Genomic DNA, 13,976 nt, shown 5'->3' on the forward strand with positions numbered 1-13,976 from the left:
GGGGACTTTAAAGTCAGGACACTTCATTGTAGAGAACTGGGATCTTGAGGCTTGCACCCTTCGTGGAGTTTGTCAAAACAGGAGCAGGGTGAGCTCAGGACATGTAAAACTAAAGTCACTGTTTAACCCTCCCTTCCACCCTGCAGGCTGGGTTTCTAAGTCTGGCTATCCATGACTGGCCCGTTAAAAATGCACAACAACAACATTCAGCTTCGATATTAAAGACGAAATGCACAAACAAAGCAAAACAAAACAAAAAAAAGAGATGGACACCTTCCTATTGCTGCAGAAACAAAACTGGCGAGCTGCAAGAACTGCAGCCATACTGCTGCACAGCATCACCACCCTGCCTTCCACACACTGCGCTGCGGGTGAATGAGCCACTGTTCACCGCGCGCACACGTCTGTGAAACTCCCAGCACACCGAATAGAAGGGGACTATTTTACTAGCCCTCTGACCACTGACGGCCTCCAGCTTGTGCTCCGCTGCTGCCCACAAATTAATTCTGCGGTCGCAGCGACGCCTCCCCAAGAAAGCGGAGTGCATTATAAATAAAGGCTGTTTACCTCTTCTCGAATCAGCAGCTCTAACAGGGCTGTAACAGAAGACCCTGAACGGGATGCGGAGGAGTGCCCAAGGTCCACATGCTGTGAAAGGAGGCTCTTGTGAGGCCTGTCAGACCAGTAACTGGCAGCACCCAGAGCCTGTAACCCTAAATTGATGTACCCATGTCTCCCACTGAAAATACCCACCGGGCACTAAAAACACAGGGCGGGTATCAACTTCTCTTTCACACACAACATACAAAAATAGTAACAATTAAGGTTCATGAAACATTTTTGCCATCATCTGAAGCCTTAATATCTCTCTCCAACTTATTTTCAAAAATGAACCACGAGAAGCTTTTACAATCTGATCAGGTTATTACTTTGCAGTCTTACATTCTGTCTCGGAGCTACAGCTCTGAGCGTTTTAATTTTGCGAGACTTTAAGGTCAGAGGAGTGCGCCTGACTTAGCAGGATGCTTAAGCAGCAGCACGGCAAACAGACAGAGGCCTGGGAGGCTTGTCAGGACACATGGAGACCTCTGTAACAAAGCTGGTGTGCAAATACGCTACACCAATGATCCATGAGAAGCAGACGGCATCCCCGTGTGTCCCGTTTCTGTCCTACTACATTCCCACATCCTTCCTTGTGCGCTCCGTCTCCAACATTTATGAAAACATTGTTCTCCTTGGCGTCTGTACTGTGGAGCATCTCCCTTTTAGTTTGTTTCCTCGCCTAAACGTCTGCGGGAATATAATTACAGAAGCACACTTCTTAGTCAGCACACACAGTGCTCCTATGTGCAGCCCGGCAGAAAGAAGAAACGCTGCTTCAGCCGGCCAGGTGTGGCAGAATGCTGGTCTAACAAGAGAACACAGCTGTGGGCCCCGTGGGGGGGGAGGAGGAATGGCACCTGAAGAAGGCTGAACAGCCAAAACAAGACACCTCCCCCCTCACCCTCAGATGTAACCAGTCCCATCACTGAAATATAAAAAGCATGGCTTGTAATGGTTTTGTGTCTACGTAAAGACTCAGGAGCAAGAAACCTGTATGTGTTGTACGTACCGTATCTCTTCGCTTTGGTTACAGCACAAACAAGGCACAAAAGTTATACTTTCAGGGTAGTTAACTCTATTCTCTTAGGAAACAGCTGCTGCTTTAGCTTGATGAAATCTGAATGTGTTCAAAAGAAAAGATCCCATTCTTAATCACTTGAACCATGTCTTGTCTTCTATTTGGTCATGGGTGTTGTTTCATTTTTGGCTTAGTCATGGTAAGTTGGCCGTGCGAATGAAAAGCACACTTCCATGACTCGGTAAAGCTTTCCTATCAGGGCTGTTGGGAGAACTGATAATAATCACAGCTAATCACACTGGATTTGACTCATCAGCCTCTTGGCAGCCCTTTCACCATAGTCAGCGAAATGAATAAAGAGTGATCATAGGAAAAAAACATGCTGGAAAATCTTAATGCTAATAAATGTTTAATTTACAAAAATATCAACAGCCTCGAGATCAACAGCAAAAGATTTCTCTCAAAAATGTTGGTTGATGTTATTCCTTCAAGATAAATCCCCAAAATAGCATTTTGGATGTGCAGTGGTCATGAAGGCTGATGCAGGAGGCCTGCTGTGACCCCGCAAGCCCTCCTCAGCGTTCTCCAGCAGTGCTCCTCTTACCTGAGACTGGAGCCCCGGGCTGGTGCTGTATCGAGCAGTGGTCCTCATCCTCAGGAGAGTCAGGAGAGCTGGCCGGGGGACCGCGAGCCCCTGACATCTGTCCACAAGCTAGGGGAAAGCGACAACGAGGGGGGTCAGACTGAGCAGCACTTTCCTTCTGGGTTCCCCGAGACGCGCGCAGGAGCCACAGACGCAGACACGGCTGCCTGGACCCGAAGAAGCCTTGAGAAACTTCCTTTGTTTTCAGTCTTCGTACAGGAGGGAGCCGCCCAGCCTGATTAATCAGCTCGTCCGCTAACATCCCGGACCGCGAGGCGTTTTTTTAAAACCAACAGTAGCTGGGTTGATGGCACCCCCTTTCGCCTGTCACAGTTAAAGGGGTACAGGTGTGCTAGGGAGAAAGTGGCCCTGTGTATTCCCCACACTGCTGAGGTCCCGACGACACGGAGAGCAGGAGGGCACCGATACTCCCGAGCACGTAGGTGCCAGGCAGCTGGTGACAGACACCAGCCTTGACAACTGTGCATTCCCCTCTTTTTAAAATAAATTAGGCTGCACATTGTATAATTAGAACATGATGACCAATATGTAATCAGTTGCACAAACTATAATTATTACCTTTAACTACAACTTGCTATTTACATAAATTATAATACAGACCCTAACATTTTAGACACCCAGGTTTCTCAATAAAGGTGACCCTATTGTACATACAGTAAGGATCTCATATTTTGTTTGAGTTTACAAAGTCACTTTATTAAAAACTAAAGATGCAATTCGGAAAAATACGGCTATTAAATTTCACAAAAATATAACTAGAGTGTGATTACTAGACTCTACTAGACTGTTTGCTAAACAAAGGTTAGTCATATGGTCATTTCTTTTTACTGACCGCTCATCAGTGTAAGATTAACGATAATGCAGAATAATGCTCTCGAAGACAATGGGGTTTTTAATTGACAAGTGAAACGATTTACTTTGGTTAAACACAATGTTGAAGTAAAGTTAAGCCTCGGTTTGTGGCTTTGCTAGATGTCATTCACAAGGTAATTCAAAACTAAAACAGATATAGGTGAACGTAAAGAGAAACGCACTCCAGATAGGTGTTAATCTTTTATAGTGGTAACCCAGCTCTCACAGACAGGTATAATTTTTAATCAAATGTAACCTGGATATTGACTTTTTTTAGCCGATACTTTGAAGATAGAATCCTACTGCAGACACAACACGCACCAAACAGCCCGTCTGCGGGTTCTGGTCTTCGTCACTGGACGCCAATAGCTTAAATCAAACCTTTCGCTTCTTTATTTTTAAAAATAAAAACCTCACCATAAACAAAGCTGGCTAAGGATGACACTGTTTTCAATTCCTATTTCTCTTCAAAGCACCCCCTACCTTACGCTCACCTGAATTCTGTTTTTTTCTAACGAGCCTGAACATGCTCGAGCGCAAACGAACTCAAACCTGTTGGACGTGTTCAGATATCGCTTAATTGGGACAACGATAACAATATCCATTGAAACAAAGCATAAATACGGCATATAAGAGAACAATTAACCCACCTTGAGGCGCTCAGAAATACTGCATCAATTGCATTCTATGCTTCTTTCTTCACTTGGTTCTTCTTCACAAACTTATCTATCTTTCATTCCGGCTGCAGTTATTACTTTACTTGCACAGCCTGTTCCGATGCCTGTGTCCCAATGTGATGAGAAAAAGTTCTTACGGCCTCTGCAACTTCCAAATTCCGGCGTTTGTGTTGCTGTTGGGTGAAGTTTTCGTGTTTCTTGTGTATCCCTGTTTCTCGCTCCCCGAGCCCCTGGGAGAGATTTCTTCGTGTGCCGCCGCGCTCGCTTTTCAAACTTTTGGCTTTTTGCTTTAGCCGACTGGACAAGCGCTGTTATTCGTGTTCGCCACCTTTCTCAAGCAACTTCGCTGTATCTTGTCCTGTGTTTTACCACTTTCTAACGTCTGTTACCCTTCTCTCTCTCCCTCCCTCCTTCCCTCGGTACAGTCTTGGAGACAGCTTCAGTCCCTTCAACAGGAAATTGCATTCAAGGCTGATTACTGTGTTTCCTTTAGGCAAGAAACTTAGAAAGAACTTGTGTTTAACTAATCTATAATTAGGTTTAACCTAAAGCAGAGACAAATGAAAACAAGGTTTCGGGATGGTCCCTGCGCACAAGTAAATTTAAAATGTGATAAACGATACACTGTTACGACAATGCAGTGGAGGAAAGCGATTATTATTTAATTTCGAATGACATTTCTACACAACAATTTCTCACTTAGTTCTTAGCCGTTCACTTGAACTTGTAACTTCTCTTTATCAACGCTTAATTCTGACCTGATCTTATTTTTTTTAATCCACATTCTTTTAGTTGTTATTTATAGATCAAAACCTGACTTTTAATAACCATGCCCTTCTATTATCTTACATTAATATACATTAGGTACTGTATAATGTTGCCGGTAAAACCAGATAAAAAAGTCTCCACGCTATGTAACTGTATTCCACTTTCTATTTACAGTATCTGCAGGTATTCTTTGCAACACTCAATGTCTACTCCTTCTAATAATTCGTATCTTGTATGGTGTAACAATTGTATTTTGTTTCCCTGGACAAAACTTATTTAACAACACGAAAGTTTTTACTGCTAAGACTCATTGCAGGGCAGACTGCTTAACCTGCAGGCTATTTTAAGTAGACTGTACATTGTGAGGCATGTGTCAGTTCTTCAGAGATACCTTCTCTACGCTTAACACTTAATGGGTAGCAAATGTTCAGAGGTTTTTTTTCTGTATGGATAACCCTCAGTAATGGCTGCCTAATATACAGTATGTAGTGTAAAATGAGTACTGTATCGCACAGAAAGATTAAATCAGACAGTTCTTGCTGCTATACTAGAGTGGTGTTTTCTGTAAAAAATTCTATACATACAGTACTTGATAACATGCATTTGAGTTAATAGACTACAAGCTTTGGTAAGGATTTAATCGGGATCATTTGTTTCAGCTAGAGTGGTTAGAGAAATACATGATTCCCAAATGCAAGAATTTAGACCTACAAACAGCATGATTAGAAATGAAGAACTTCTTAGAACCATTATGGGTTTCTAAGATCCTGCACACCCCTTGTGAATGCTCACCACCAGGCGTCTACACAGTACTTTGCAGAGTGCCCATAGATCTTGCACTCCTTTTGCTTCGCCTTGGTCTCCAGCTGGTTTCTTTTTTGCTTTGCCACCCTTTTTTCTGCCACGATTTCAACGTTTGCCGTGGTGTGCAGACATTAGCATCGCTGGGGCGACCGTGGAGCAGCGGCACTGGTTCTGGGTTCCCGAATGGAAGTTCCCTGGGGCCCTACTGCCTTGAACTCTGCCTTGCGCCCGTTCCTTGTCGGCAGACGATGGCTCCCCCGTTTCCCTGAACTGGATGAAGCGGATCAGTGTCTGATTGTATTTTGAAGTTCAAAGGGTACCGTTTGAGACTGCTTGCATCTAGTATACTTTGTTAAGGCTCTCTTCCTTAATCTCCTGATCTGAGCTAACAGCGTAGGATTTCATATTTTATGAAGTGCATTCCAAACCTGCGCCCTGGTTTAAAATTCATCATCAAAAACCGGTGGAATGCTCTCTGGCTGGAGATCGTGCTGATGGCTGGACGTGCCAGGCACTTGACCCTGCACCTGCCTAAGTGGTGGAACTGATGAGAACCGTATGGATGGTGGATGTACAAAGGGGTTTTAGGGCCTGCACTCTTGAAAAAGCTCCTTAAATCATGTTTAAGTGTACCTTTTGACATTTCAGGCTGCGGAAAGCAAGGCAGTCAACCGATTTTGGCAACTAAAAACATTTGATAGTGTTATCAGCGCAATTTCACACACACACACACACACACACACACACTCCATTGATATTCTGTTGTCTACTCATAAATTCATTCAAACCTACTAAAATAAGCAAGCGCATTTCTCAGTATCAAACATTCCTGTAAAACCAAAGGTTTCAACACTTTACAAGCTGTCTGAGCGTTTCCTACTGCATAAATGTCTAGCACTTTGGGACAAACTTCACAACTCATGTCATTCTTCAGTGATGAACCTATTACTTGATGGCAACCTTTTGTTTTACATAAGAACATAGAAATTGCGTACGAAAGAACTTTGGCTGTTGGGCCAAAGGCGATCATTTGTTTTTTAATATTGTAGCGATTCAACGACCTCATCCAGCTATTTCCAGGGGAAGTCAATAGAAACCAGCTTGTTTCATACTCTAATTTATGAAAAAGCACCCCTACACACTTTTTTTTCTTTTAATATCTGTAATGTTTATAATGTTTATCCATGTCCAGAAAGGGAATTTGAGAAGGACACCCCCACATCACACTGAGAAATGTTTTGTTTAGAGGGGAACCCTCCCCCTCTAGACATGAGAATACACCCCAAACTAAAAACTAAAATGATCTGATCATCTTTAATGCCATCAAGTATCTCTTTTAGCCCTGTCCAATGCAATTGACCTTCCCTTAGGTCAGTACTCTGCAGTATCTGGAAGCTGAACTTACCCAGGATGATCTCAGTCTTAAGGGGGTCTGAGCTAAAAGTTGGGACAGTCTCATTCTCACCCAATGAGCTGTAGAGAGTTTACATGGGTCTCTTCCAAAAAGCAAACCATCCCCAAGCCCTCTACATTTCCTCACGGGTGAGGTGGCCAAGCCAAATACAACAGAAAAAGTTCTCCTTGCTAAGACTCTTTTGTGTTTGTGGCCAGCAAATATCCAAAGGTTATGTCAGGGTTGGTCTACAGCTGAAGAAACAACAGAGACGCAGCTTGTTCTAACTGGACACAACTTTAGTGGGTCTTATTCAGCAGTGTGACAGTAACTCATGAACATAACAGGAAGAGCCTTCGTTTATTTTTCATAATCACGCTCTGTTTTTGTCTCCCACTAACAATTTGGGAGCTTTGCCTAGGACATTACACACAGCTACAGGACATGAGTTACAGCAATGTTGTAATATCACTGTCAGTCCCAGACAGAGACGTACAGCCTCACTTGCTTTATGTATGATATAAGCACCACTGCTTTCCTCTGGAATAGGTCGCCAGGTGGCCCAGCTGATAAGTTAACCCGAAAACTCGAAAGTCGAAAAACCCGAAAGCTCCAGCCCAGCAATGACCTATTTATATAGCCAAGCACATGTTGCTAGACTGATGTTCCTATGCTCACATTACACTCCACTGCTCCAAACCTCACATCCTGTTGTCAGTCTCTTTTGTCTACTCTGTAGCCGCAGCAGTGGATTTAATAATTTACTCTTTCGTCATCCATCCATCCACTTTCTAATCATTTAATAAATTTAGGGTAGCAGGTGAGCTGGAGCCTATCCCTACAAGCAATGGGAAAAAGGTGGGATACACCCTGGAGGAGACACCAGTCCATCACAGGCTCTAGGCTACAGCGACAGCTCAAGCTGCCTACATTTGCTCCTCCCGGTCATTTTATCAATTTTTTCACTCTTCCACATCATCCTGAACATCCTCAACTGGGCAGATAAAATGTTCTGTAGAGCTAATCTAACCAGTAGGACAGAGGACTGGTCTGCTCTCTAGAAGTGACTGTGGCCAAGGATCAGTGTTCCTTCCTGTGCCCAGGCTGACCAGTGTCTCAACATCAATCCCCATGCTGACTTCCTGTCACACACCACTGGGGGAGCCACCAATACACCCCTCCACTCCAGACTGCTTGAGAGAAATGGCAACATCGTGGTGTTGAAAATTCTATGGTTATTCGTTGAATAACAACAGCACTGTACAAAAAGAACCATGAACAATTAAAAAAAAACAACTCTCAGATTCACTAAACCTTAACCACCAAGGTAGCCAATGTCAATGTTTAAGCATTAAAGTACAGCCGATTGTTGCGCTGAAGGATGAACGAAGCGAACGACACTGTTTACAACGGGTCTTCTCGCGTCCAGGGCTGTGAGCTTCGCTCCTGGCATACAGGAGCATCCTCAACATACAGCACTGCGGCGGTCCTGAAGCCAAGAGGCTGAGCAGCCAGCAGCCAATTGTGTGAAAGAGCTGCTAATGCTGTGCTCAGGGGGAAGAACACCGCAGATACCTATTGGGAACTTTAGTATTATTCTAAACTTTTGACGTGGTTTGTTTTTAGTGGGTCGCTGTCGGCTTGGCATGGCCAAGGAATGGGGAACCGAGCTACAATGTGTTTCTAATCAGCCACAATGATGCTTTTGTTCTCCAACACAAAGTTGCTTCAGGAGTTAGTAAGAAAGCACTGACTCCAAGACGTGTGTTTTTCTTTCAAAGTTTCAAAACGAGGGCTGTGATACTGTGAAGAGGCGTGCATGATGGGACGCTAAAACTGTTTCTTTTTTTTCTTAATTAAAGTGCTCCACATTCCAGTGCAAATCTGACACTGGGAAATCAGGGTGAACTGGTGCATAGCTGGGTTTATTTTAACTGGCTGTCATGAACGTGCGCCCAGACACTTTCGGAAAAATGTGGGATTTGACAAATATTTTGACACGTGAAAGAAGCCGTGCCAGCCCAGGCCTGGTCGAAGCTAAAACATTTGACAGTGGTGACAAAGTCAGGTTAAGGGACATTCGAGTTTGTCAAAGCTGAGGGGCATGAACCCAGGTCAGCCCATTGGAAGGAACTGTTGGATAAATTCATACTTCTGTCTCTATTTCTATACCCAGAGGAAGAGCCTGAAAGCACTGAAACCTTGTTTTTCATGTTTTAATACGGTCGCAGACCATATTGGCCTCCTAATCTTCCTCTACATCTAAAAGCTCTTGCTGTGGCCGTCAGCTGTTGAATTTTGAATTGGAAGGTGAACGGATAATGTCTCTTCATCTTCTGAAAACAAAAGAAAACAAAACTTTCATTTGCAGATTTACTTCTATATTTATTGCTGCAATACTTTGATAAAAATGCAAAAGGGATACTTGTTGATGGGATTGTTTTTTTGGTGAATTTTCTATATGTAGGTCATTAACCAATGTAATACCCCCTTGCATTTATATAGCCCTTTTCATTCCGTAGAGCACCCTGCCAATGCAGAAAGGCACCCACTTTATCCCCCACTGAAGTGCAGCCCCACCTGGGTGACACGGTGGCTCTGTGGCCGGAAGGTTGCCGGTTCAAATCCCGCAGCCGGCAGAGGAGTCCTACTCCATTGGGCCCCTGAGCAAGGCCCTTAACCCCAACTGCTCCAGGGGCGCCGTGCAATGGCTGACCCTGCGCTCTGACCCCAAGCTTCTCTCCCTGTCTGTGTCTCCATGGAGAGCAAGCTGGGGTATGCGAAAAGACGAATTCCTAATGCAAGAAATTGTAAAGGGCTAATAAAGCAACATGATCATTATCAGGGCAGCCACTCTGCACCTGCAGGAGAGAGAAACTGCTGCACCGGCTGAATCAGGGTAACTTCAGAGAGGCAAGACTGTGCAATGTCAAAAGGAATTTAGCCGGGACGTCACCTAAATGAACACCCCTGCTTTTGCAAACAATGCCCTGGGATCTTTATTGTCTGAGGAGTCGGGACACTGGTTCTGCACGACACCTTCTGCAGCACAGTGACTCCAGTCACCAGGCGAGGGGTGCTGGTTATACACAGCAGGACTATGGAGATGTGCAGGCAAAATACGTGGTACTCTCTCTTAGGGAATCTTTAGATACTTTCCGGGGATTTATGTCTTTGCTTCACAGTAGCTTTTTTTGGAAACCATTCAATAAAGACTGTTTTCTTGATTTCAGTCATTTCCTGAACGTGGGATATTTTTGGACAAATCATGTCTGTTTTTTTCTTTTTCGTCCACGCGCACTTCCGTGATATTGTGAAAGCGCAATCCTTATTGCGGACCAACAAACGCCTTGTAACCTGGAAGTCCCGCTCGGGACGGGGCTTTTGTTGTGCCTTTCCGGTGTGCTGTCTGGCCTGTTTACCCCTCCTGGTGGACAGAGAGTGTAAAAACAGCAGCGTCTCGGACTTGGTTGGGTGATCCACCCGCGCGCGAGGCACAGCCGCGACCTGCAGCGGTCTCTGGAAGCGGCACGAGAGCAGCTCCGCGCGGAAGGGCTGTGCTGCCACGAGGAGTCGGAGCAGCGAGCTGTAGTCTCGCTCGCACGTCACGCCAAGCAGGAGGCGTACGCGGGACGTAAAATCAAAGATACCCACAAAGCAGGAATCATAATTACAAGACACAGTAAGTTCCTAGACGGACGGTGCGGGTAGTAGGGATTGAGTTAAACATTTGCCATGGATCCCTGTAATCTAAAAAAAGCGATGTGTTCATAAAAAAAATCATTGATTAAAACATTTACAATTCTCGTTGTTTACGTATTTGACACTTTTTGTTACATAATAAGACCATACCAAAATACATACCAAATACAGCACTCTAACGCAGTCACCAAAACCTGAAACTGTCTTCCTTTGACTCCAGTAAAAATCCAGTTCTCTACTTAATGTACCATTTCACTACATTTCCAACAGTGAAGCTCAGTGAGCCATCCGGCTAATACTTGTATCGCTTGCCAAACTTTTTAAATCAAGCGCTGATTGTTTTGCATTCAAATACATTCAATAAGCGTTCATTACATTCTTGAAAGATTACTGCCAAAAGTCGTTTTAATTCTACAAAATGTATAACGGACGAAAGAACTTCTTGAATAAAAATTCCCAATTATGTTAATCAAATATTTATTCTGGGATTCTTCTCCTAGAATTAGTTCACTACCTGGTCAAGCCCTGCCTTCTTAAAACGACTCTTTTCTATTGTGATGAGCGCTCCTCCTGAAACGCTATGCACACCAGCATAACTAAGCTCGTCAATAAAATACATGACACAAAACATAACTTGCACATGACATTCTCCATTGCAGTGGAAGAGAGACAGCTCTTAAAACTCATTAAAACTTATTTAAACAATGCTTGCCGTTTCTGAAATCGAAGAAGTCAAATATATTTAGTCTAAAAAGACTTTAAACGGTTGTCATGCTTAACCTTATACAGTACTATAAGTTACAATGCAATCTTTACAGGAATCGCAACCAAAACGCTTTCATACCTTTTAAAGCCTTACTGACACATTTGCTTGTGAAATTTTAGGGCTTACAGTCAAGAAACTTACTGTTCCATTTAGCTAGTATGTATGTGATTTATAAAATAATGTAAAAAACGCTTTGTGGACAGCTGACATACTCTAGTTTGCCCGGTAGAAGCCGAGCTCTGACATTCACGCCGCTTCGGAAGCAGAAGCCATGGCTGTCCGCACGCGGCACCGAACAAGGCCTATCGGAGCCGTCAGCAGGACAGAGAGAAGAGGAAACGGTACCGTGTCCGCTCGTCCCACATCTGCGCCTGTCCCGCGTCATGGCAGGACCTCGCCCCCACAGGCCTCCGTGGAAGGAGCACGTCACGCGTGCTTTTCTTTGACAGCATTTGAAGGGCAAAGCAAAGCGTAGACCCTGGGCGGCGCGGCTAATATTTGAACAAAAAGTCTTTTCGCCAGATGTTTTTTTTACTTACCCCTTACTGGACCGGGCCGTGGCCCCCGCGGCGACACCTCGCTCGCTCGCTCTCCCGTCCTGCGTCCCGCGTGAAAGGAAGCCGGAACCACGTTTCGGAACGAAGCCGCGTGGACTGTTGACGTGAGGCGGAGGCCGTCGCCCGCGATTCCCGAGCCGTTTAATCGAAGCCAGGCCTCAAACAGTCTTTCTCTTCTCTTCACCTGTGTATTGCTGAGCTGCAGGAAACTCCAGGTCTCCGCAGCTTCAGGGTTACACATGTTTATCACACTATGATGTGCGAGTACAATTCATGGAAAACGTTTTAAAAACGTTTGTATGAAATCCTCTCTGACGATTCTATATTCTACATACAGGTATAAGGGCATTTTAATTCCTAGAAAGTGGCTGTTGTTGTTTTTTTTTAATTGAGTAGTTTTTTAATACATGATTAATGCTAATTTCTATTGTAATTAAACTGTACAATTGGATTCCTTTGTGCTAAAGCAGCCTAAAATATTGAAAAATGTTATAAAAGCAGGGAATGGTCTCTGGCGCTAGAAACTGAGAATCCTGGGCTAAGCAGTATAATTCAAACTGTGGTAACTACAAAAATCTTGACCAACTTTCACTGGAGGAAATACTCAGCACCTACAATTGTTTGAATTGGAAAACATATTGTTGGTTTTTTTAGATGAGAACTTCAATGCAGGGGACATACTGTATAGTACAGGCAGGCATTGAACAGAGCAGCACTGATAAACCAGAGGCACCCTGGTCTTTCTGAACATGCAAGTGCAACCTGCTTTGAGACAGTTTAGTGTGCTGCATTAAAAAGATGTGTGGTTCAGCCTAATTATAAGGTTCCAGTAAAATGGGACTTTACAAAATGTTATGAGGTACTGTGAAATATTAACATACTTCACTGCAAGTCATCGTAAGCCTTTTTATTGAAATTGTGTTTGTCTTTAATTTCATGTGTTGAAAATGTGCCTATAGGAATGAATGGAAATTGAAGGACATGATTGTTGGCTCGTGGGTGATTAACTGCAGTGCTCAGTAAGAATTTTTTTCTGTTCTACCAGCAACCCCAGTCACAACAAGCTTTGATCCAACATCTGAGTTCAGGGACTAAGAGGTCAGGTCTAGTCTGTCTTGGAAATGGTTCATGTCTGGGGACCTGCAATCCTGCGCCTATGCAGTGGGTTTTAGGATGACCCTACAGGGATACCAGTGTTGGCTTGTGAGGATACCCCAATTGTACAAGCTCAGATTCTGCTTTGGAAAGTAAGTTCTGAGCAGTGTGCAGATTAATTTTGAATTACATGGCCCTCCTGTTGGCTTCCCTGACTCAGCAAGATCACAGGACACACCTACACACAAGGACAATTTTGAGACACGGGTTAACCCAGTCAGCATCCTTTTCGAAAGTGGAGAACACACTAAAACACCACACTACACGGCAAACCAGTCCAGAATCATACCCAGGCCCTAAGAGCTGGGGCAGTAGAGCTCACCGCCATGCATACCATACTGTTCCTTCTCTAGCGTATGGAGCTCATCATTGTTTCTGCAACATTACGTAATGTACAGAACTGAGTTGGGCATTACCCTGCATTAAATGACATATTTAACTAATATACTGTATATAACAGGGTTGACCGGAGCAATCAGGAGTAAAGCAGCTTGTTGGTGGTTACAACAGTGACATCCACTCTGGAGTCCACAGCCCTCTGGCAACAAAGAGCTTCTTCCAAAAACCAGTGCTGTAATCTCCTTAAGGGAAATTTCTTGTTCATTTTACACTTCAGTGTTTCTTGACTTTGAGAGAGTTGCACAAAGCAAAGCCAAATGTATTGAAGTCAACAGACTAGTTAACAGGGAAAGTATCCAGTTTGTCAAAGTATTTATTGTAAACTGAGATCTTGAATAGTAAGAGATCCCGTGGCACTTCTTCAAAGAGTAGAGGTCTTAATTCCACTATGAGATTCTTTTGCAGCTGATCTGCTGTGTAGTGGGGTTGCTGGTGCACAACAGCTGCTGTGTCTCACCCAGGTGGGGGCTGCACCTCACCGGTGGATGCAGTGGGTCCCCTGCTATATGTAAAGAACTTTGAGATCCTTCAGGATGAAAGATGCTATGTAAATGTAAAGAATGAATTAAATCCTTTAAGGGACCATGGACCACGACTCGATACCTCCTCCCATGACTA

The 13,976-nt window shown here is 44.0% G+C and overlaps 1 protein-coding gene across 4 annotated transcripts in view; it reads right to left on the reverse strand.

The window, feature by feature from the left end:
- mdfi (MyoD family inhibitor) overlaps window positions 1-11,904 on the reverse strand; it is a 40,296-nt gene extending 28,392 nt beyond the window's left edge. Inside the window, exons 1-2 of one of the 4 annotated variants that reach the window (XM_088640500.1) lie at window positions 11,787-11,904; window positions 2,226-2,333 (exon numbers count right to left, since the gene is read on the reverse strand). In XM_088640500.1, the coding sequence (XP_088496626.1) occupies window positions 2,226-2,322 (97 nt within the window). In that variant the 5' untranslated portion in view covers window positions 2,323-2,333; window positions 11,787-11,904. Of the gene's footprint in view, window positions 1-2,225; window positions 2,334-3,393; window positions 3,596-3,787; window positions 4,920-11,786 lie in introns of those variants that run through there. The other 3 variants (XM_088640501.1, XM_088640498.1, XM_088640499.1) reach the window with 3 other exon arrangements.
- Between the last annotated feature and the right edge of the window lie 2,072 nt (window positions 11,905-13,976).

The sequence above is a fragment of the Lepisosteus platostomus genome, chromosome 7 (genome assembly GCF_059453375.1).
Source record: "Lepisosteus platostomus isolate fLepPlt1 chromosome 7, fLepPlt1.hap1, whole genome shotgun sequence".
Taxonomy (NCBI): Eukaryota; Metazoa; Chordata; class Actinopteri; order Semionotiformes; family Lepisosteidae; genus Lepisosteus; species Lepisosteus platostomus.